At 45.7% G+C, this 25,196-nt stretch overlaps 1 protein-coding gene across 1 annotated transcript in view; it reads right to left on the reverse strand.

The window, feature by feature from the left end:
• Positions 1 to 25,196, reverse strand: part of LOC147614118 (26S proteasome non-ATPase regulatory subunit 2 homolog A-like) — a 97,439-nt gene that overhangs the window by 10,582 nt on the left and 61,661 nt on the right. Inside the window, exons 7-16 of the mRNA XM_086780650.1 lie at positions 8,447 to 8,512; positions 8,318 to 8,356; positions 8,047 to 8,129; positions 7,360 to 7,474; positions 7,200 to 7,274; positions 6,933 to 7,094; positions 6,737 to 6,844; positions 6,549 to 6,647; positions 6,322 to 6,462; positions 85 to 189 (exon numbers count right to left, since the gene is read on the reverse strand). Of these exons, the coding sequence (XP_086636776.1) occupies positions 85 to 189; positions 6,322 to 6,462; positions 6,549 to 6,647; positions 6,737 to 6,844; positions 6,933 to 7,094; positions 7,200 to 7,274; positions 7,360 to 7,474; positions 8,047 to 8,129; positions 8,318 to 8,356; positions 8,447 to 8,512 (993 nt within the window). The remainder of the gene's footprint in view (positions 1 to 84; positions 190 to 6,321; positions 6,463 to 6,548; positions 6,648 to 6,736; positions 6,845 to 6,932; positions 7,095 to 7,199; positions 7,275 to 7,359; positions 7,475 to 8,046; positions 8,130 to 8,317; positions 8,357 to 8,446; positions 8,513 to 25,196) is intronic.

Here is a 25,196-nt window from a genome sequence, read left to right on the forward strand (position 1 = left end):
AAGAATCAATCAATACTGCTCCCACAAATCCATTTCATAGAAGCACAGAAAACCCTTCTGTGATTTCAAAGCCAGACTACAAACCCCTTCTTTATCAGCACCAGCATAAGCCAAACCTAGGCCTATTACAGCACCAATGCGCACCGCAGGATCATCCTTCCCAACAAAATCATACATCACAGCATAGGCCTGCCCAAGAAGTATCAGAAGAAACGTTACATCCAATACCAAAGATAGAAAACATCTCTCCTCCCTCCCTCCCTCATCTTAGCCAACACTCAAGGCATAATGAAAGCGGAAAAACCCTCCAAACCTCATGAAAATTGTAAAAATTGGATCCCCTCGTCATGATGCATTTCATCTTTCTTTGTAATGACATGTAACTTATTTTTCAATACGACATTTTCAAGCAGAACTGCATAAGAAAACTGTCTAGATATGTGACGAGAAAATGTAAAAACTAGTGTCAAATGCATTCCAAGGATTAAGTAGAGCTTAATTTTTCTAATATTCTCAAAAATCCCCACACACATATCAACAATTGGGATCTGCTGGATGGCAAGTTGGGATGCAAGTCGTTGACAATTCGGCATATGTTAGGACCCCTAAAACCGGCCGTTTTGACAACTCTGCCATATATCAATGAAAATGCTATTAAAAAGTAGTGTCAACCTAAAAGGAGTAAAGTTGACAGGCTAGTCCAAAAGACTGCCTAATCCTCCAAAATAAATAAAAATTCTTGTGAAGTAAGTCACTGTCCAAGTGCACTCAATTCCCCACCAAAAGACTCTCTTACAATGAATGGTTCAACAGAAATAGGGAGTCGACAACAGGTACAGATGTCGGGAGGGTGCCCACCACAACAGGTACGGGGTGCTCACTGCAGATACGGGGTGCCCACAAGCAATTACAGGGCACATTCTGCAACAAACGCAAGATCTTCGCAACAAATATCTCCAGTTGAATTGCAATCACCCAATGTACCTATTTGTGCTCATCTTTACCAACTCAAGGAAGGTGGACTGGATCCCCTGAGCCTGCCAGTGGGGGGACACGGTGGGAGTGCTGTCGATCTGCTCCATAAGGATCCGCCATTCCAGCTGGGCTGAGCACTTGAAAAAGGTGATGGGGGGGTTGTCTGGAGAGGCGGTAGGGACGTGCCAAATCCACTCACCGGGATCCCACTGGACATGTACAAGGGGGCTGTTCTCCTTAAGCCATAAAGCCAGGATATGACGCCCATGATCTCAAGAAGGGGAGGGTCGATGTGCCACATCCGTCCCTGGCAGCCCACGATGCAGACCCACTGGAGAGGAGTGGGGTAGTACCGTCGAAGAACTGATGTGAGTGGATGATGCTGTCATGGAGACCTGCCTCCATGGTGATCAATGGGAGGCCTCCCACCAAGCCGAGTATGGGACCCATCCTGGTGAAGGCGGCCGTCCGGGCGCCGTCCAGGGGGTTGGCAGGAGGAAGAAGGTAGGCGGCAAGGGAGGGGGGGTGCAGGGGTCCATGTCATAGCACGTACTGGAGGTGCCGTGCAAACCCTGCAGGTTCTGTTGCTGGGTCTCCTCCGGAGGACGACAGAAGCACCTCCAGATCCCAAAAGTCAAAGCAAAGTCTACCCCAAGAGTAATGGGATCGGACCCTGTTTAGATGGCCAGTCCGCGGGGAAAAGGCGGCTCCAGGGCTGGCGATATCAGTCCTCCTAAATGGGCAGGGAAGACTGGATCAAAGCTAGGTGGAGGGCACACCAGTGCGGAGGAACATGATGGCAAATTGGTCAGCGAAGGATGTACTGAGCTCTCTCAATGGAGCCGCAGAGAAGACCCATCACACATCTGGAGTCCAAGGGCCACCTTGGGACATGAGCCAAGATGCAATGTGGCTCAGGAGAAAATCCTTCCACAGCTTTCCCCCAGGCTCGGACTATCATCTTGTACAGAAGGGCTCTGCTCTGGACTTCAAGATCTAAGAGGTCAAGGCCGCCCTGCTCACACGACTAAACAAGTACTTGGCCCTGTCGGGCCTGCCATCTCCTCCTAACCAAAGAAACTTCCAGATCAGCCTTTGCACCTGGCTAATGCTAGAGCAATGAAAGGCCCAGCACGAGGTGATGTACCACATGGTGGCAAGGAGAACCTAGTTGGCTACAACAACAGCCCGACCAACGAAACGGGTTGTGTGCCAGAATAGAAGTTTCCTCAAATATATATATACCTAGATGAATCCAAGAACATGCCCAAATTCACCTTTTAGGAATGTGCATGTTATATACTCATGTGGTAGTCAACCCACAAGACTATATAACTATCAACTCCATTATGCATAGTATGGACTAGATACTATGACATTCCCACTGACGTCATCAGTGCCCAATAGTGGGTGTAGAACTCTGTATCAAGATATGCTCTCACACACGCACTCCACACACATACACATAAGAGCATATATTCACACAAAGCCCTTCGTACTAAGTTTCTATCAAACCTCCGGAGATGCAGGGCAGACTCAGAAAGGAGGACGGCAATCTGCTGCTCCGGCCTAAATGTCAAGTCCTACCGGACACCCAAGGTAGTGTACTGGGGTGCCCAAAGGGATCCACTGAAAACTATCAACTAGCCTCCAAGCCTTTTGGGATGCTCTGTTGAACCAGAAACCACACGACCTACGACAAAGCAGAAATCCTGGACCGGTACTGCGTGTTGACGAAGGTTACCCTCCAATCCCTCAAAGTATGCCGCAGTATCATCAACGAACTCAAAATCAAGGAGCTCCTCTAGAGTATGAATGGGGAGCTGAAGAGTCTTGTATCCTGTGCCTAGAGGTAAAAATGCATGGCCTCTACTACAAAAAGGAAGAGAAAAGGCCCTAGCGGACAGCCTTGCCGCACCAAATGCAAGATGGTGAAGCAGTCCCCTCACCCGCCCTGAATGAAAACCTGACTGCTGTGAGTTACTGGAGTACAAGACAGAAACCCCCTTGACGAATCTAAGTTGGAGAGAAGCCTAGGCGGGACACGGTGCCCTCCAAAAAAACATGATCATAAGCCCTCTCAAAGTCCAGGAGGAGCGTGGCTAGGTCCTCGCCCCACATCCTGGTTGTCACCATGGCCTCCCAAAAGGTGTAGCTCCTATTCCAGATAAATCTTGCCTGAGTCAAGTGGATCAAGTCGGAGAGGTGTGGCTGAAGGCGGAGGCTGAGCGCCTTTGCGAGGATCTTATCAGCCATCCCTAAGAGGGTAATGGACCTCCATTGGCGAATATCAAGGCAGTCGCCTCCCTCCTTCAAGATAAGACAGATGAGACCCTCCACCATGCACTCCAAAAGGGATCCCAGCTACATAACCTCATTGAAAGCTGCCTTAAGGCCAGCCTCCATGAGGTCCCAATGCTACATAAAGAAAGAGACTAGGATTCTGTTCTCTTTAGGGCAAGGGAGTGCATCCACAGCCCATATGAGGTCGTCTGTGGAGAAAGGGGAATCCAGTGAAGTCCGAAGGGTGTCTGAAACGTGAGGCTGGATGTGGAGCTTTGCCCTTTGGCAGACCTCCTCCTGCACGGGATAGTTAGGTTCAACAGAAAGCAAGGTGTGGTAGACCTCTGAGGTGACGTCCCGAATCTCCACGCTAGAGAGTTTTGGGGGGGCGGGCGGGGGGGGGGTGTCTCTTGCAATCGATCCATCTGATCGCTGCTGCAAGCAACGGATGCCCTATCACCGGAAGTGAGGACCTCTGGAGGCGAAGAAATTCCTAGAGACCCTGTTCCATGCCTGTTACACGTATCAAGTGCTAATCCGGCAAGGTTAGGGGAGCCTTGGGATTAGGAGAAAGCATGCTAATACGAGAGGCTAAGGTTATTATAAATAAATCCATGTGTACTTGCTATTTATAACAGGATGATTATTTATAGCAACAATGGACACTATGTAAGTGAAACATGGGTTATTAACCTAAGTGAAACATGGATTATTAACCTCACTATTAGTCAGAGTTCGACCAAGACTCCGGCCGGTAGAGCATAGATCAACCTGCCGAAGGCCTGTATGGGGTGAATGATCTGCGGGAGTTAATGTCACACCATTTGGTCCATCTCCATTTCTGGAGCCACTTCTATGGGACTGTCACTCCATAGAGCGGCCAGATTTGTGCCATGTTCACATGCAGCCAGGCCAGTGTCCCATGTGAAAGGGCTAGTCTTTTGGTGTCACATGGACTGGAGCCAGATTAGTGCCACCCGTGTGTGATCAGTACTGCGTCACATGGACGGGAACCAGTTTCGTGTCATCCATGTTTGACCTGCTTCGTGCTGTATGGATGGAAGCATGTTGGTGCCACCCGTGTATGGCCAAGATGGCGTCTTATCTATGGGACTGTGACTCCATAGGAAGACCAGGACATATATTTATATTCCTGTCGCGCCAGTTTTGTGCCTGACAGAAACTTTTTGTACAAGTTTCATGAAATGGAGATTTCGTCCCCCATTACATATGCACATGCATTTATGACTGCATGCATAAACTTGTTTTTGCATGACTTCATTACATGTGTTTGCATGTTGGCCGTGCGAGCACACTGGACGGGGACGTCCCCAGTGTACCGTGGAGTGCTGTTTACTGACTCGTTGGTGTGGTGTGTGAACAAGTGATATGTATTACCACTTTTCTCTTTTTAAAATGTAAAATTTATAAGTTATGGCCAACTTTAATATTTATAAACCAATGTGTTCACACACATTTAAATTAGCGACTGGACATTATCTTTGTACGATGCCCATGAGCATTTTAAATAACCCTTAATATTGTGTAACCCTTAAAACCTTTGGATAACTTTTGTATGAGATAACTTAGAAATTTTCCCATGTGGGAGGAGGCTGGCTGCGTTCTCTCCATCGCCTGCTTCTCCATGGGCTGATTTTTGCATTTTTTCTCCATCGCCTGGCCCTGAATTGACTGCTGCTGAATTCACACATGTGAATCTGACTGTACCTGCTATACCCCTTCACACGTATGCTGAATCTGTTGGACTGTACCTGCTACTGAATTCACACGTGTGCTGAATCTGACTGTACCTGCTGTACCCTGTACTTGCTGAATAGTACCTGCTGTACTTGCTGAATGTAGTCAGTTCTTGATATGAGTGTATAAACACAACTAGTTAGCAAGCAATCGGAACACTAAGCTCCAAAAGATTTACCCATGTAAGTAGCACATGCATTGGATCCCATAATAAATCCCTACCAAAAAAAAACACACAATTTTTTTCTAAAGCTTGAAAAACACAACCAAAGTGGATCTAAGACTGAAAACTATAGTGAGTAATTATAAGAAAAGCAAAACAAGTTAAGGGTTCACTATAGACCTGCCTTTGATTACATAAATAGAGAGCTAAGGGGAAATTATTTAAGTATGTAATTGCATTAAAAGATTACCTATGATAAGTCTCATTAATTTACATCATATTTAAATCAATCTCTAATATCTTGCTTAGGATATTAATATATTTTTTGAGAGGTAAATTATAACAATCATAAATAAAATATACGAATCCAAATTCTTTAAATTGTTTATCACATATGTTACAGCAATGAAGCTATTAATATTTGAATATATTTATATATTTTACACATTAGCAATTAGGCTGTGTAAAGCTACATTTACTTTCTTCCAAACATTGCTTGAGTTTGCACCTTACAATATTGAGTTCACAATCTATCTTTATCTTGATAATTTATTGTTTCAATACATCATGTTAGTGTTAAACAATATGTGTTAATTATTAAGATAAACATTGTTATAAATTTATTATAATAGAAGACTAATTTTAAAACATATGAATCTAAAAATTATATATTATTTACATACATATAGTTAATCTATGGTATATTGATATGCTTTTGTAAAGCTGTACCAGCATGTAATTTTGTTTTGGAGGGGGGGCTGTGGCGAGGGAGAGGAGGACGAGGACAAAAAGGAGAAGAAACTTCTTTCTGAATTATATTTTGAAATTTCTCCTTTTTTGAGATCTCATGATCCTTCATTTGGATTAGAGGCAGTCTTAACAAATGAGATCTCATGAACCATCTTTGGCTCCATCAAACACCACAGCCTCTTCACTTGCTTTTGAATTAGAGGCACTCTTACCAATAAAGTTTGTGGTGCCTGCATGGGATTAAGAGGCAACTCACCACCTCGTATCCTGGCAAAGGATGCTTCTACATCATCCTAGGGTCTTAGTAAAGCAGACACTGATGAACCAAAGCATATGCACTGCCTTTTACAAAAGCAGTCCTGAATTTCCCAGGAAAATCTGTCTTGACTTACAGGATCACATTCGCTGCGGATACCGCAATTTAAGATCCCAACACCCAACAGAGCACCGGCAACCACATGATTATCATTGCTGTAGAGATATTTGTCAATTTGAGGAAGCCCGTCATCAACATTCCACAAGGTAATCAGCCCCTGTATATATCAAGGCATAATCAGTTGCCTACTGCTGACTGAAAAGAGACACGCACCATTGATACAATGGAAACATCAATATTTACCAGACTTCCTGCTGCACTGGCTTTTCCATGCTCTTTGTTCTTGAAAAGCCAGCTTCCCGTGTTGCTTCCTTCCACAGGAGGAGGTGTCATCAACTTGTCCTGCCACATAGAAGAAGCTGAAAAATATCAACCCTTCAAACACTCAGCAAAAGGAATAGCTGAACACCAAGTACTTAAATAAAGAAGACCTGTCCGAATCCTGCATTTACAAACGCATTAACAAAGGTGGCAGCCAAGTTCTGTCGTGCTGAATCAACACTTGCCCCAGCACTTGCACGTCCATCAATGAGATGAGCCTGCAGTTAGAGATGACTTAGTACACCATAGATTTTAAACAGCCCCATCATTTAGTAGCAGAAAACAAAAGCCAAAACAGTAGCATACCTTGTAAATGTCTTCTGGAGTCTTGGGATCCATCACGTCAAGGTCCCGAGCAAGTGTGAGATAACCCTCACTCAGCTTGCTATTATTGACAATATCTTGTAACAGCTCCTTCTTGTCCTCATTGCCCACAATCATATGATCCTCAATCTCAAAAGTAACACCCTATACAAGGAAATAGCTTCAAATCAAGCCCATAGAGAAAGGGAGAAATTGCATGTTTAAATGTTTTTTTTTTTAATGTACACACTATACATGGAAACTCTGTACCTGTCTGGCTAAGATGTAGCAGAGTTGCTGTAACATCAAAGCATCCTTGCAAGATGCCAAGGTTTGCTCCACAAGCTACAAACATAACAGGCTCCTTTATTAGCATTGAAGGAACTCAAGCAGCTGCCTTGTATCCACACTCCTCTACTTTGATGCTCACCAGCAATTTATCCATCCGCAGAGCAACTCTCAAAGCATCAGGGTATTTTTCAAATTTCATATAAATTTGATATGCGATATCTAGCACTGGTATATCATCCAGCTCTGGGACATAGCTGCAAAAATGAAGGTAAAAATAAATAAAAAGTGACTCTAACCTTTCCATTTCCACCTGCAGTACCCAAAGAAACTTCAAAGAGAAGCAAAAGCATATTCAAAAATCGGGCAATTATTGAGTGATAGAGCTGGCAGGAGAAGTGCATTGGGGCAGGCGCCACCGGCCAGGTAAGGGTTTTGGGGGGGGGGGGGGGGGGTGGGGAAGGGGGGAAGGGGAATGGGATGCGATCAGATCAAGTGATAGTGGCAACTTATGTAATCATGCCCAACTCCTTTCAAACAACAAGCATTTCAACACACTTGGGGCATCTCAGTGTAGGTGCACATTCATAGAGCAAGCAAGGTGGTGGACAGCATATAATGACCACATGGCATTGCCAAAGATAACAAAGTAATCCAGATTTAGGAGCTCTTTTGGCACCTTGCCTTAGTAATGAGTAACTGAGCTACGCATTGAATTCTCTCCATATGCTTTAGGTGGGTGAGTTTGTGACACAAGAAGCAGCATGGTTTTTTGTTAAAGCACAGCAATGCTTGGTTTTTGCATTAGTAAAATAGATAGTCTTATCACCTTGCAAAGCTTGTCAAATATGCACAAGTTCGTTTGTAGTTTGCCTTCTCTATGTGCTCACTCAACAAGTCCAAGCTTTCAACCTACAAAAGCATACACCATGGCTGAGATTTTATTTCAAACAACAGCATTCAGGCCTTCTCTATGTGCTCAATCAGCAAGTCCAAGCCTTCAACCTACAAAGGCATACACCATGGCTGAGATTTTATCTCAAACAACAACATTCAGGCCTGTGATGCTAGTAACAACTCCAAATAGGCTTTGTACACACCTCCATAAGAAGGTCCACCGCTTCTGGTTCAGCATTATGCTGTCAATGCACAAATATTTGAGAAGTGAGTGCTTTAAACATTTTTGGCAGAAAAGTGATTAATGATGCGTACAATATATTAAGACATACCTTCACATGAAAAGGTACAATTTGCTTGACAAGTTCCATAAGATCATTCACAGGCTTATCTTCCATCTACAAAACACAGCAACATCAAGTAAAGGAACTCAATGAGCTCTGCTTCCCTCATTTACACACACGAAGCATCCTTTGATCCTTTCACAACTTCTCAGCCCATGCTTTCAATCTTTGACCTTGCCCATTGGTGGCATACGGGCTCTTCAACCAAATTTACTACATACTTTACGGCTGGCCTCAACAAATGCCTGGAGACGCACTATTTCATGTACCGGGCATAGCAGAACTCTAAGGCTACACATGCCCACCTCTTGGCTTTCTGTATCACCTGCTTTGACTATGCAGAAGTGTTTTTTACTAATCCATGAAAAGCATTGAGACATTCAGACAGCAAGTTCATAGAGCAGAAGAGAATCTGAAAAGCAAGTTTTGCTCACATAGCGACCCAGTACGGGATCTCAATGGCTAGCTAGTAGCGCCCCAAATACACGAGTGACAAATACCTCCCTGATTCTATTGGATTGTGGAAGGAGTCAAGATTTGTGAAAACCTCTGTTGAAAAGCTCTAGACTGCTCTATGGCAATATATCCAAGGGTAAACTGAAGGCTGAGGATCATATATGTTGGAAGTGGTCAATAAATTTTTCCCTATATGCAAGTGTTGCAGCTATTTTTACTGGTTAGCTGGTTGGCCTGCTGTCAGCCGGACCATGGCCACCAAATAGCAGTCCTTTAGGGGTACTCCCCTGCTGAAAAGCCTTGTCACATGTTTGCACATGCTTGGCTACTCAGTTTTCCACATCGCGACACTGCCTTCCCAGTACTCTCGATTGCCTCAGGGTTTTGCATTTCCCCTTGCCATTCCTTGCTGAATCTTGGTCGCGTAGTTTGGGGACTATGTTACTTGTGTCACATGCCTCCCACACTTGGATGCCACCTGGCCATATATGTACAACAGCTGCAAGTCATAGAGTGGTAACTGACCTGTTGTGAGCCCTTGTCCACGACAACTCAGCCAAAGATCCACTGTAGAGGGTCATGGTCAGGTGAGCATGCCCCCCGCACATGAGGTCAATGCATGTCACACACGTGTGTAATCCTATGGAATGATGTCGAGGTGTACCAGGCATTTTTAAGATTTCCAGGCATTTTTTAGACTTCCAACTGGATGCACAGGCACCGGTCTAGGTCAGGAGACCCGCTCTATAGGAGTCTTATCTCATGGACAGCCATGGAAGGCTTGTCCAAGAGACACCAAGGCCAAAGCAAGCCTTAGGCCCAACCATAGCACATGGGACAGCCCTATGAGGCTCCAAGAAGCCATGTCGGCCAACCTAGATCCAGTCGGCCAACAGCAAGGTTGCCAAAGCTCATGTAACCAGCCTCCTACTTTGTTCTTCAAATTGATCATTGTCTTGCTCAAAACTATTTCACATGTGAGTTGGTAAATATTAGATAGCTCATGGAGCATGAATTGTGATTTGTATATCTTTTGAGTAGCTAATTAAGACGTGTGACATCTAGAATAGCACATGTGGCATCTAGAATGAGACGAGTGTCCCTACATTTGTCATTTCACCTTACACTTGTCAATTGGAGCTTCTAGAGCATTCAAGCCTCAATCCTATAAATTGGAGCACTCCCTCTTCATTTTGGACAACGCACTTCTTCACGCACTTTGTGCCCGTGGTTTGATTCAATAAATTCTTGCAAAGGGAGAGGGTCTTGTTCCCCTCTTATTGGCATATATGCTATGAGTAGTGCCACATGTGAACATGGGCTAACCAAGGGCACTTTTCTCCCTTTGGGTTTTTCTCTTTGGATATCTGGTGTGAAAGGACACCATCATTTATTATTGTATTTTGATATTATGGAGTCAACTACTTAGCTCCACAGATTCTATGCAATCCACTTTTGTGTGAGCATCAATCATCGACTTCTGTGCGTTCTTGCTGCTGCTGATTCTCTGTCTCTGGGAACCCTAACCCTAACGATGGTATCAGAACAAGGTTGCCTCCCCTTTTGCACGCGTAGTTTCTCTTCATGCAGTTCTGTCCATCGACACTCTATGCAGTTTCGTCACAGTAGGCGTTTCCGACCATCGAGCCTGCTCTCTGCATCGCCGCCCAACCTAGTGCTCAACCTCCCTACCGCCTATTTCAGCCTCCATTTCAGAAGGCGCTAGTGCCAAAGGCTCCACCACCGCCCAATCAACCGGCGGCACTCTCACCGCAGTGGGCGGCGCCTGGCCAAGCTCCGCCACATTTGTGGCTTATGTTGCACTAGCCGAAAATTTGAAGATTTTCGAGTCCCTTAAGTCTGTTGGGTTCGTCATCACCACTGTCGTCTGCAGATCATCGTCTCAGTCGCCAGTGCCACTTCCGACCAGTCTCGACGCCATTTGTCGCCTCTCCGTTGCCGCTACAACTCATTCCGCCAACTTCTCTACACTACGGCGAGCGGCAACTGCCCGCAGTCGGCGTACCTCCAGCCCGCCTTCACCAAAGAGCCGTCGTACCTATCCGTTTGCACCTGTCTGACTGCAGTCCGCCATCATCACTTCTCCAACATGTGAAGGTATTATAGGTTCTACTGATTTGGGTATTACCAGTGGACTGTTGGTTCCAAAATTTGAAAGTGCAAGTCATGCAGAATTTGGGGGTTTTGTGAAATACCTGCTTCATTGCAAAAATCAGGCGCATTTCCAATTTCTTCGTTTTACTGGCTTGTAAAAGATGATATAGAGTTTTAAGGTCGTCGCTTTCTACCTCGAAAGGAATGACGTCTTTGTCTGCTAGTACTGTTGTTGAAACATCTGCTGCTGGTACGGAACTCATGTGGGAGTGGCGATCCGTGTGGAGCTGCTGGATCTGTGAAGCCAAGGATGCAATGGACTCCTGGAGTTGCTGTTAGAACTGCTGCTGAAGTTGCTGCAATTCTGGAGGAGCCGGAATGTCAACAGGTTCAACCATGAGAGAAGATGCTGATGTAGAGGCTGTAGGGTGATGAGGCTCTGGGGGTTTTTGCTGTTGATGAAGCCGCTGGGCTCTAGTAAGAACCATTGGCTGGAGGGTGCGGCATCTGGAAATCCCGTGAGGAGAGGCTACGTGCTGGTGAAGCGGCTATGGACCATCCAGTATAATGAGGGCAATCCTCTGGGACTCGGCTTGCCCGTGAGTCTGCTACTAGAGAAGAAGGTACAAGGGTAGGGACAGCTGCTGGTGTCAAAGGTGTATAATCTGGTGTAGAAGGGCGAACCGTAAACAAATATGGATAAACGTTCTCAGAATAGGTGCAATATTCATGAAAAATAATGCTGCACTCGAGAAGGATAGCGCCCAGATAAGGATAACGCCTGAGCATAAAACAGTAATGATCCATATCCTGTACAGAAGTACGAACACGGATCACCCACACATCGAACTCTCGGAGGTGAGAAGTCAATGTGGCTATCCGAACACGGGAATGAGTGGGCTGTAAAGAGGACAGCACACTCACTGGAACAGGGGCAGAGACCGGTGGGGAAACACGGGTAGGAGAGGGCTGTAGGATATGGTTGTTAGGGTTAGGGTTTTGGAAGGCACATCAACAGGAGGCGTGAGAGAGAGAGAGAGAGAGGAACACGCTTGCTCATATATTGATCATGATAAAAAGGAGTACAATAGCCACATAAAAGATGTGACCTAAAGTGTGTTCACATGGTCCGGCCATAAATAGTGCCAGGTGGACCAAACCACTTATAAACCTTTATAAGTGAAACTAAGCTAAATTGGGGGAAAAAACCTCCACTAACTGAAGTAAAAAGTGCCCCAGTAACCTACTGATGATCACTAGCACTCCCCTGGGTGCATACACAGCATAAAACCCAACAAACCCCCCCTGGAGTGATATGTGATCACTGTACATCATCCACCAAAAGGAAACAAATTCAAAGCAATGCGGAATGCTTCGAATTTCGGACGTGGTAGTGCCTTGGTGAAGATGTCTGCCAAATTCTGATCTGTAGGGCAGTAAATCAGACTGATATCACCTGCCTGGAGTCTCTCCCGAACAAAGTGATAGTGAATCTCAATGTGTTTCGTGCGAGCATGAAACACAGGATTCCTGGCCACGGCAATGGCACTCTGACTATGAGTATAGATAGGTGTAGGCTCCTCCATTGAAATATCCATATCAGTCATAAGACGATGCAGCCATACACACTCAACGGTAGTAGTGTAGGCTGCTCTGTACTCTGCCTCACAAGACGAAGTGGCCACTGTGGTCTGTTTCTTGCTTAGCCAAGAAATACATGAAGAGCCAAGAAAGAAACAATTGCCACTAGTGGAATGTCTGGTATCAAAATCACCAACCCAATCTGAATCGCTGTAAGCAGATAGCTGCATGTCACCCCCCTCAGGATAAAGCAATCCAAGAGACAAGGTACCCTGCAAATACCAAAATACACGCTTCACAGCTTGCCAATGTGACAATCGCGGGCTGTGCATGAATCTGCTCAACTGAGATACGGCATACTGAATATCTGGCCGTGTAGTACACAAGTAAATAAGGCACCCAACAGCCTGAGCATATATAGTGGCATCAAATAAAATACTGTCATCTTGTAGTGACAGTTTCATCCCAGGCTCCATAGGAGTGCTGATAGGCTTGCAATCCTGAAATTTGAACTTCTCCAGAAGTTTAGCAACATACCGAGATTGCAACAACCCAATGCCTGTGTTATCCTGCACAAATTGTATGTCCAAATAGTAGTGTACGAGCCCCAAATCAGACATGGCAAATGTCTGTTGCAGTATCTCTTTAAAAGCTGCAATTTTGTCATCATTTGATCCCATGAGCAAAAGATCATCTACATAAAGACTGATGACCAGCAGATCTTTCTCTTCTTTCTTTACATACAAAGTGGCTTCTGATGGACTGTTCACAAAGCCTTGAGTGAGCAGGAAAGCATCTATCTTTGCATACCAAGCTCGTGGAGCTTGTTTCAAACCATACAAGGCCTTTTTCAGCCTGCATACTTTTCCTTCATGACCATGTTCTACAAAACCTATGGGCTGATGTACATAAACTTCCTCCTTGAGGTCCCCATGTAGGAAAGCAGTCTTGATGTCCAACTGATGAACAACCCAACCACGATGTGCAGCCAATGCAATGACACTCGTAAGTGTCGACATACGGGATGTAGGAGCAAATGTCTCCTCATAATCAGTACCCTCCTTCTGGGCATAGCCCTTTGCAACTAGACGGGCTTTGTACCTGTCAATGGATCCATCTGCATGTCTTTTCAACTTATAGACCCACTTAGTACCAATGGCTTTCTCGCCTTTGGGCAGATCAACCAAATCCCATGTTTGATTCTTTTTAATAGAATCAAGTTCATCCTGCATGGCTTTGTTCCGATGCACATTGTCTCGTGCATCCACAAATGAAACAGGCTCATCATCATCCTGTAAACTAGCTGCCATAACCATATTTAAATCCATGATGTGTGCATGCTCATTGGTCCGTGTCTCCCTACGAGTACGGCCAGCAAGAGGAGCATCTAGATGGCTGTCCTGTAATGTCCTCAAATACCACCTAGGTATATGTCTGACCTATGGAGCCTGTTGCCCCATATTTGGCTCAACTTCTGGCTCAATCTCCTGCTGAATTTCTGCACCACCTTCATGATGAGCTGGTTGCCCTACACCCTCATGGGTTGGATCACCAACTGTGGAATGAAACTCCATAGGTAGTAGGCCTTCAAACACATCATTTTCAGCCTGATTTGCATCATAACTAGCCATGGATAATTCTGATTTTTCATCAAAAATCACATCCCGACTAGTGAATATCTTCTTGGACAGTGGGTCATATAACCGGTAGCCCTTGCTCTCACAGCTGTACCCAACAAAAATACATTTTGTGGCTTTATCATCCAACTTCCTCCTCACCTCTTTGGGTATGTGTGCATATGCAAGACACCCAAAAGTACGAAAATGTGATACCGAAGGCTTGCGGCCATGCCAAGCCTCAAAAGGAGTAATGGAAACCAATGCCTTTGTGGGACATCGATTCAAAATATGACAAGCACACATAACAGCTTCCACCCAAAAGACATATGGTAGCTTCTTTGCCTTTAACATACATCTGGCCATCTCCATGAGTGACCGATTCTTCCTTTCTGCAACCCCATTTTGTTGTGGAGTATGAGTAGAATACTGATGCTTGATACCTCTACTCTCAAGAAAGGAATTCAACATGTGTGACACATATTCCCCCCCTCGGTCAGAACGGAGGGTCTTAACCTTGCATCCTGACTCTGTTTCAGGAAGTGCTACAAAGGCCAAAAATGCATCATATACCTGTGATTTCCGTGTCAACGGATAGACCCAGCATATACAAGAGAAGTCATTAATAAATGTAGCAAAATAGAAGCAACCTCCTAATGACTTCGTCTGCATGGGACCACAAAGATCACTGTGTATAAGCTGCAACTTTGCAGTTGCTCATAGAGCCTGATCACGTGGAAAGAAAAACTGATGCATTTTTCCCAAAATACATCGTTCACATATGTGATCTGGAGGCTTCTCCATAAGAGGTAGGTCTGTCAACATGTTATGTCGTTGCATAAGCATAAGACTACCAAAATTTACATGCCCCATGCGAGCATGCCATAACTCTGCATCAACCATAGCTAGAGTAAGAGTGAATGCATGATAAGCAAACTGATCCACTGGCTGAAATGCATCCAACTGATAGAGTCCATGACATAATGTACCAGTAAGCATCAAGGTCATTAGCTTTGTCTCTGACCATGCATTTGTCATCATCAAAGTTGACTTGCATACCACACTGTAATGAGCTGAATCTCCCCAATGCCACGAACTACATATGAAGCATTATTGGCACACTGAACGGTCTTGCCAACAGGGGCAGGGCATACATTACAAAACAAATCCCTGCAAGATGTGATATGCTTTGAAGCACCACTATCAAAATACCAAGTACATGCATGCTCAGTCACACTGAGTGCCTGTGAAGACCAAGAGGCATCATAACTGCATGTGTAGAAACAGTATTCCCTGTCTTCAACAAAGGAAGCAGTCTCCGGAGGAGCTTTAGAGGTATCTTTTATAGACAACCCAGACTCCTCCTCCTCCTCTTTGGCCTACACTCTGTGATGTAGTGACCTGGCTTCTTACAGTAATGGCATTTGCCTTTCTGCTTGGATAGTCCATCACCTTTCTTGGTATCCTGAGATGAACCACCATCACCTGAATTCTGATTTGAACTCTTTGGCTGAAACTTGCCTTTCCCTTTTTGACCCGTCACAAATGCTTGTTCAGCACTTGTGTTCATGTTCATGTTCTTCCTGATTTGCTCTTCCTGTAACAAGAGAGCAACAAGTTCCTGATACTTTAGGGGCTCAATAGCATTCCTCATGCTGAGGTTCAAAGAGGTATGAAAAGCCAAGTAGGATCTTGGCAAAGAGTTTAAGATGGTGGATACAAGCTGTGTCTCAGGAATAATCTCATCCACATTGATGAGTTGCTCTCTCAAATCCTGCAGCTTGTTCAAGTGGCTTGACATATCATCTCCTTCATGCATCTTCTGGTTTTCCAGCTCTCTTTTCAAAAATGAGATCCGTGCCTCATTACAAGTACCATACATTTGCTCCAAAGTCACCCATGCTATTATGCTAGTGCACAATGTTGTACATGTGTATCAAAAAACCCAAAAAACAACAACCATGAAAGCAACTGTACTCCACTCAATACAGCTGACCCAAATATGCTTGCACTCTCAATCCTCTAAATGTGCAAAGCAATGCACCACTGACTGAGTAGAGCAACAAAAGTGGCTTACACAGTGCCAAAATGCCCAAAATTTCTGCACCCAAAGCTTTGCAAAAGCCTGTAGAAGTTTCTTTGCAAGAAAACCTCTGTGTATCTGCCAGAAAAGCTTTCACAGAAAAACGTCCAAATTTCAAAACATGTAAAGCTTTATATTTTATCCAAGTGATTTTGCAGGTACTGGTCGGCTGTAGGCTGTACGGAACAGCAGCAGGTACTGGTCTGCTGTCTGCTATACGGAACACTGGTCGGAGTAGCTGTACGGAACAGCTTGCAGGTACTCATCTGCTGTCTGCTGTACGGAGCAGACTGGTCGGCCAGTGTACTGAACAGCCGACGCCTGTGTGGACTGACAGCAAGCCTATACGGAATAGCTGTACGGAAACAGCCGGCGCCTCCTTTACGGAATGGCTGATGGCGAGGGACTGTACGGGCAGCTGATGGCGAGGGCCTGTACGGACAGGGCAGGGCGAAGCTGCTCTGATACCAAAATGTAGGATATGGTTGTTAGGGTTAGGGTTTTGGAAGGCACATCAACAGGAGGCGTGAGAGAGAGAGAGAGAGAGAGAGGAACACGCTTGCTCATATATTGATCATGATAAAAAGGAGTACAATAGCCACATAAAAGATGTGACCTAAAGTGTGTTCACATGGTCCGGCCATAAATAGTGCCAAGTGGACCAAACCACTTATAAACCTTTATAAGTGAAACTAAGCTAAACTGGGGGAAAAAACCTCCACTAACTGAAGTAAAACACCCAAAGACTCTCATATGAGTCACCACTGTAATCCTGCCATTCCATGCCTCATAGGCAGTAATAGATTTCAAGGCTTTAATGGGGCAACGGTTAAGCACATAATTGGCACATAGAACCGCCTCAAGCCAAAACTTACTGGGCAGATCCTTGCTCTTGAGCATGCAACGTGCCATCTCCATAAGTGTACGATTACGTCTCTCTGCAACTCCATTTTGCTGAGGAGTACAAGGGGTAGTACATTGAAGGGAAATACCATGTAATTGCATGTAGATCCTTGCTCTTGAGCATGCAACGTGCCATCTCCATAAGTGTATGATTACGTCTCTCTGCAACTCCATTTTGTTGAGAAGTACAGGGGGTAGTACACTGATGGGAAATACCATGTAACTCCATGTAAGCTGTGAACTCATTTGACAAATATTCCCCCCCTCGATCTGTACGCAATGTGACAAGCTTGTGTCCACAAGCATTTTCAGCAATGGGACGGAAGTCTTTGAAAGCTACAAAGACACCTGACTTCATTTTTAATTCATACATCCAACAAAACCGAGTGTAGTCATCAATGAACGCGATGAAGTACAAGTGTCCTCCAAAAGATGGAGCCCACATGGGGCCACAAAGATCACTATGAATGAGCTGTAATGGACGAACAGCCCTCATAGCACCATCTTTAGGAAAGGAATTCCTGTGCATCTTTCCAAGGATGCATCCCTCACATACATGCTTGAAGGGAACCTGCGTAGGAGGAAGTTCATGCACCATACCCTGCTTCTACAAGCGTACAAGAGATGGGAAATTCAAGTGACCAAACCGAGCATGCCATAACTCAATGTCACTCAACACACGGGAGGTGGATGCAAGCATAGCATCATGAGAATAAGTACTCCTGTCATACATATCAAGCTTATACAAGCCACTGCATAATGTCCCAGAAAGCATAAGAGAAGCTGAATCTCTGCTGTCATACAGTGAGCAACAATGGTTAGAAAATTGAACCTTAAACCCAGATAATGCAAGGGCTGAAACAGAAATGAGATTCTTCTTAATGCTTGTTGGTACATATAAAGTGTCACAAAGAGTAAAACTATCCCCATTACATGCTATTAGCTCCACATTGCCAATGCCTTTGATGGAGAAAGAGGCATCATTGGCACACATAACTATGTCACCTCGAGGTGAATCCTGCAAATTGGCCGAGTTTTGAGCTGACCAGATCAGTCCGTCAGGGGTGTCCTCTCGCCCCTTTCCTTTTTCTCTTCTTTGCGGAGGCTATGAGTATGTATTTGACGGCAGAAGAGGTTGGTTTGAGAGGACTGCAGCTCCCAGTCCGGGGGGAGGACCTGCTTGATGCTGAGTTTGCAGACGACACGGGCTTATTTTTGCATGGCCATGAGAGCAATCTTATTCGGGCTGAGCAGTCGCTCCAGGTTTTTAGTGCAGCTTCGGGAGCATTGATCAATTGGCGCAAGACAGTGGCCTTTTGGATCAGTAGTGCTCCCACTCCGGCATGGAGCCCGGACCCCGGTTTTAGATGGATTCCTCCAGGCACAGCAGTGAAGTATTTGGGATGCCAGATTGGCCTAGATTTGTCACCTGAGCAGCAGATTGCCCTGCTTCTTCTGAGCATTCGGAAGAAGCTATTGTATTGGAGTACAGCTCGACTATCCTTGGCTGGGAGGGTGGTGGTGGCAAATCAGGTGCTGTTAGCGACCATGTGGTACATTACGTCTTGCTGGATTTTCTCGAGCTCTTGCATCAGCCAGGTACAGAGGCTGATCAGGAACTTTCTGTAGTCTGGGCGGGACGGTCAGCCAGCTCGGGCAAAGGTTGCATGGGCAGTTATTACACTTCCGCTGGCTCAGGGCGGTTTGGGCATTATAGATCCAGTCGATCAGAGTAGAGCCTTATTGGGGAAGCTTATTGTTCGGGGGTTGCTTCCAGGCGCTGAGCCTTGGAAAGAGCTCCTCTTGCAGCGGCTGCAGGCTCGGGCGCCCCCAGCAGGGGGTACTTGGGCACCAGAGATTCGCTGGATCTTCATAGAGATGAGGAGAACAGGCCTCAGTAGAGGATGGGAGGACAGATTTGCTTTGAGTATCCTGAGAGCTTGGGAGCTGCTGAGACCGGGGCTCTCTCAGCGACCTCCTTGTGTTGAGGAGCGGGCCAAACAGCCGCTCATCTGGAGCCCAGCGGTTCGCACGGAGTAGGGTCATATGCTGGGTTCTCGGCCTCGTCTAGCCTGGGGACCTTTAGCGGCAGGCCCAGCTCGTAGTTTTGGAGACTGGCAGGCTTTCTGCAGTCTACCAGAGGAGATCCAGGTGGAGAGGCTGAGTCACTTCAGAGGGGGGTTGATTATGAGGGATGATATTCAGGAGGCACTCACAGAGGAGTGGTTCACGCCTCTTGAGCCAGTGGCCCCACGGTGGATAGGAGCCTTTACACAGTTGGAGATCCTGATTGCTGTCAGAGCTAGCACTGAGGATGGCAGATGCCTCTACTATGAGATTCAAGATGAGGGCAGACTCCAGAGAGTGGAGGTGGAGTCGCCTTTGGTTGCAGAGTGCACCTTTCAGAGGATTCGGGTAGTGGCCGCCGCTTCTCGGAAGTGGCATATTGACCCCGACCCTGCTGATGTGCTCCCGGATTGGCGCATATGGGCATATGCAGCGCGCCCCTTGGCCCGGCTGCAGTGGGACCCCGGGGAGTACGAGTGGCATGATCCTTATGCATCCCTTGAGGCCACAGAGATCACCTTTCTCCAGTATACTGTTCGGCTGGGGCGGCATATTTTGACGGCGAGGAGGACGGTTTCTCCAGCGGCAGCGGGGCATTGGCGACTACAGGGACTCTCACAGGAGTTCCTGGAGGATTTCTGGGCTCGGCTCTGGGCTAGTCGACAGGCCCGCAGGATCTCGACTTTTCAGTGGCTGGTCGCCCACACAGGGGCTCAGCAGTTGGCACTTGGCTTGTTTACAGCGGTCTTTCGGCGGCCTGCGTCCGATGCGGCCACCCTATGGAGATACAGAGACATTGCCTTTGGGATTGCCCTCAGGCACAGCTATATTCTGGCCCCCCTCTCTCCAGAGGGTATGTTTACGTGGGGTGCCGCTGCTTGGTCGACTTCGTCAGGGCCTGCTATGGGCTATGAGATGGAGCAGGGCAGTCAGGCCATAAGATTTATTAGGGGCTGGTTCCGGCACCGGATTTCTCGTCCGCCAGCTGGACACAGGAGAGGGATTTACGATGGGAGCTCCTCAGCAGCCTCACCATCTGGTTCACCTGGAGGGCCCGGTGCTTTACGGCCTTTGAGGGGAGATTGGAGCCACCAGCAGAGACTGTACGGGGGATTTGGCAGGAGTTGATCCACACCCTGCGAGGACAGTACGACCGCATCCGGGGAGACTCGGATGAGGCGATCTTACGGCGCCAGGCCTTTCACACCACTTGGCGCTGTGGCCCTTTCTACACCTTACACACGGGATCCCCCCGTTGGCACTACAGGCCACCTGTTTGGCTCTCCCCCCCCCTATTGTATGATTTAGCCGCTCAGTTCTTTGTACTGATGCTTGTATTTTGCAGCACCTAGGGAGAGTCTCCCGGGCTGCCATGTTGTATTCGCTGCTCTATCTCTCTTAGGAGCAGGAGAGATCTTTTGTAGCCCTACGGGCGTTTTTATATAACTAATGAAAGGATCTTTTCTCGAAAAAAAAAATCCTGCAAATTGGCAAATAGATCTTTGCAAGAAGTGATGTGCTTAGAAGCACCACTGTCAAAGTACCAATCTCCAGCTGAGAGAGACACACAAGAAGCAGGCAAACTACATGTAACCACTAATGCATAACCCTCATGAGCAAAGTTAGCCTCTTCTTTAGTGTCCACAGTAGCTGCCAAACCTTCCTGCTTCTTTTTCTTTTCACTCTCAATGCGCTTCCTACATTCCTCAATAAGATGGCCAAGTTTTCTGCAATAGTTGCATCTCTTCTTTTTCTTGGTGTCACCCTCTTTAGACGAAGTAGAATCTGAATGGGCATGTGGTTTGCCCTTAGGCTTACCACTAGATGTAGCCCCAGATTTACCTTTGTTTCGATCAAAGGGACCAAATGCTTGATCAGCAGAAAGTATAGTGATCCTATTAGAACGAGACTGCTCCTCCTGTAATAAGAGAGTCACCAACTCATCAAAGGTATATAAGTTTGGATTACCCTTCATCAGTAGACGAAGAGTAGTAGCAAAACCTTGATAGGATTCTGGCAAACCCTGAAGCACTGTAGATACAAGTGAACCATCTTGAATGACCTCATCAATGTTGATGAGCTGCTCTCGCAAATCCTTGATGCGGGTAAGGAACTTGTCCATTGAATCACCCTCATCCATATGCTCAGACTCAATCTTCTTGCGAAGATAGGCAACACGAGCCTCATTGCGAACCTGATACAAAGAAGTAAGTACATCCCATGCAGCCTTAGCAGAAGTGGGTGGCAAAGGTGCAGAAGATGTAGCACCACCTGAAGATACATCATCACCTGCATCAATGGTTCCTGAAGTACTTGCTGCTCGTGCAGGAGCAATAGGCCTGACATCAGCCCGTGATATATAAACCCACAAATTCTTTGCAAGAAGTACATGTTTGATCATGTATGCCCACATAGGATAGTTGGTGCCATCCAACTTATCCTCAACGGAGAGCATTCCAAATAAATCACTAGTGTTCCCAGACATGGCTGTCACAAGTGTGTACAATCAAGCAGTAATGCTTTAATACCCAAAAATTTGGGGGAAATGCCCCAATGTCAACTGAATCTGCCTGTAACACCCAAAATGCCTGCAAATGTCTATAAAAGACTTGCAAATGGTGTAAATTTTTGCAAAATCCCCAAATTTCTAGTGCAATTACGCACCGAATTGGGCAAAATCAGTGCCAATGTATGCCAATGTTGCAATTTTGAGCTCAATGGTGAAAAGCCCCTAAATTAATGCAATGTATTTGCTAGTTTTTAGCAATTTTTGAGTATTTGAAAAAAAATTGCAAAAATACCAATGTTGTGGAGCAGCTTCAATCAGGTAGGTACAGTAGTGCACACGATTGTACTGCAGGTATAGTCGCTTCAGTCGATTGGGCGCACAGGTCAGCAGGCGACTGTGTAGGTGCTCCACAGCAGCTGCCAGCTGCGTAGGACATTAGGTACAATAGTACAGTTGGCGACGGTTGGGCAGGTACAATAGTACACATGTAAGGCGGCTGGGCAAGTACAGTCGGCGCAATGCACAGTGTACGGGGCAGCAGCAGTCGGCGGCGCAGTACGGCGGTGACCTTTACAGGCAGTGGCTCAGGCGAGCTCTAGGCAAGGAGCAGAAGGCAGTGGGGGAAACCCTAATTGGAACCCTAACTGATAGGCTCTAATACCAATGTTGGGTATGGGGGGAGAAGCCTGCACATAGACACACACACACACACACAGCTGCAAGAGAGAGAAAACGAGTGAAGCTCAAGAGTGCTGGAAAAGATGTACTCAATAATAATAATGAAAGTATTATGTGAGTACATGAAGTAGCCTAGGGCAAAGTGCCCAACACATAAGTGTGTTCGCACTGGGAAAAAACCTATGCCCAGTCACAGGAAAAAGTGCCCGTGAGTAAGCTGTGTTCACACCTAAACTAGCCGGGAGTGGTCATGACCAACAATCTGTTCTGGTTGCAATATCTCTTTCTGTTCATCCACTTCTGGTGGTTCCTCCATAAGAGGCTCCTCTAGAGGTGGTCTTGCTTAGGGTTTTAAAAGGCTAACATGGAAGGTATTATGAATCCTCCAATGATCTGGAAGTTGCAACCATCACTAATCTTTAAAACTTGACCCTATGATAGATCAAGCATTCCCTAATATACTCCTCAAGATCTCTCCTCATACGTGGCCAAAAGAAATACATCTCCAAGGCGTGAGTTGGCTAAAATACCACGATGAGCCATGTAAGGATGATCATGACATTCCTCCATCACTTTAGACTTGAAATCCTTTGTCACACATAACCTGTCCTGCATTAACACAGAAATCCATCCTTGATGGCATTAGAAGGCACTATTTCACCATGCTGCAATTTGTCCCACATGAGCTGAAAATCTTCATCAAAAGCATACATATCCCTCATAATAGTGAAATTTGTATGATAGATTATGGAGACGACATGTATATGGGGTCTTCTTGACAAAGCATCAGTCGCCTTATTTTCTTTTCGAGGTGTGTGCATAATCTGAAAATGAAATTGTGTCAAAAAGTTGGCCCATCTAAGATGCTTTTCAGAGATCTTAGGCTGAGATAGAAAAGACTTGGAGGCTTTGATGGGCTGTTTTGATGATAAGCTCACCACCCAAGAGGTAATGCTTCCAAATCTTCAAAGCATGGATGACGCCCATTAATTCCTTTTCATAGGTGGGAGCATTGTTTTCTGAATTTTGTAATCTTATACTTTCATAAGTAACTGCATGCCCTTCTTGGTTTAAGATTGCACCAATGCACTCTCTTGAAGCATTACATTCTACAATAAACAACTTTGTCAAATCTGGAACAATCGATACCAGTGCTTTACTGGCATAAAACTTCAAAGCCTCAAAAGCTTCTTTCTCCATCTTGGCCCACCTAAACCCCACTGCTTTCTTTATCATTATGCAATGGTCCGGCAACCACTGCAAACCACTTGATGAACCTTCTGTAGTAAGAGCATAGTCCCAAAAAGCTTCTAACTTCTTGCACAGTACACTGGTCAACTCTGGCCATTCCATAATAGCTTTGACTTTGTTTGGATCTTTGGACATTATATGGCCCAAATAGTAAATTTTTGAAGGGAAGAACTCACTCTTCTTACCATTTGCATAAAGCTTGTGCTTTCTCAATTCTTGGAAAATAATATCCAAATGCTTTTATGCTCTTTCTCATCATTAGAATGTACTAAGATATCTTCAAAGAAAGTACCTGTGAATATTCGATAGACTCTGAAGATTCTATCCATCATCTTGTTAAATGTGGCAAGGGCATTGGTGAGACAAAAGGGTAACACAAGAAATTCGTATAGCCCAAAGGTAGTCCTGAACGCTATTTTGTGTACATCCTCTAGAGCAATCCTTATTTGATGATAGCCACTCTTAAAGTCTATCCTGAACACTTTGGATCCATCCTACTTGTCTAGGATATCATTAATCCTAGGTATGGGGAATCTGTCCTTTATAGTAATCTTGTTGAGGGCTCTATAATCCATGCTCATGCGCCAAGACCCATCCTTCTTGTGGCCTAACAATACTGGAGAGAAAAAGGGTGAAGAACTGGCCTAATTAAACCCTTTTCCAATAACTCATTTACTTGCTTCATAATCTCCTCCTATTGGGTTGGGCTTACGCGGTAAGGTGGCCAGTTTGGAGGCAAACTCCCAAGAATGAGGTCGATCTGATGATGTTCTGGCCTCTGTGGTGGTACTTCATCTGGTAAAGAATCAACAAAACAATCTTCATACCTCTTTAAGAAATCAATCCTCTCCATATCCAAACTAGAGAGGACTCTTTAGGCTCAGAGTCTTTATTTTTATAGTCTTTTACAAAAAGCAAGTATGAGAAAACAAACGATTTCATTGCTTTGAAAACTTGTACGTGGGATATCATGGGAATAGAGTGTTAGCAGTCATCTCCTGTCTGCACACTACACATTAGGGCCTCTGTTGTGGGTGTGCCCACCCATTTAGGTGTTCCTCCACCCATTTAGGTGTTCCTCCATTTTCCCCACTTTCCGTATTTTTTTCCCTGCCCACCCATTTAGGTGTTCCTCCATTTTCCCCACTTTCCGTATTTTTTTCCCTGTTTTTTCATGGTCGTGGGGCTGTTATTTGCTGGCTACCTGGAGCTGTATTGGCTGACCTGAGCCTTGTACCTGGCCGACTGTCCCCCTCCTTGCGGACTGCTTGTATGCAGTCGTGAGCTTGTCCAGCAGCCAATCGGCTGCCTTTTTGCCGGCTGACCAGCATGGGGGGGTGGTATAAATACCACTCTTACTCCCACTTCATGTAGTTGTACCGGATCTATTGTTGCAACTAATATGCAAGGTGGCTGTCCAACGGTGATGGACCCCTTCTACCCAATCTCCAAGTCCCGAACAGCCCAAGAGATCTCCAA

The sequence above is a fragment of the Cibotium barometz genome, chromosome 42, assembly GCF_041138505.1.
Source record: "Cibotium barometz isolate CiBa-2024 chromosome 42, ASM4113850v1, whole genome shotgun sequence".
Taxonomy (NCBI): Eukaryota; Viridiplantae; Streptophyta; class Polypodiopsida; order Cyatheales; family Cibotiaceae; genus Cibotium; species Cibotium barometz.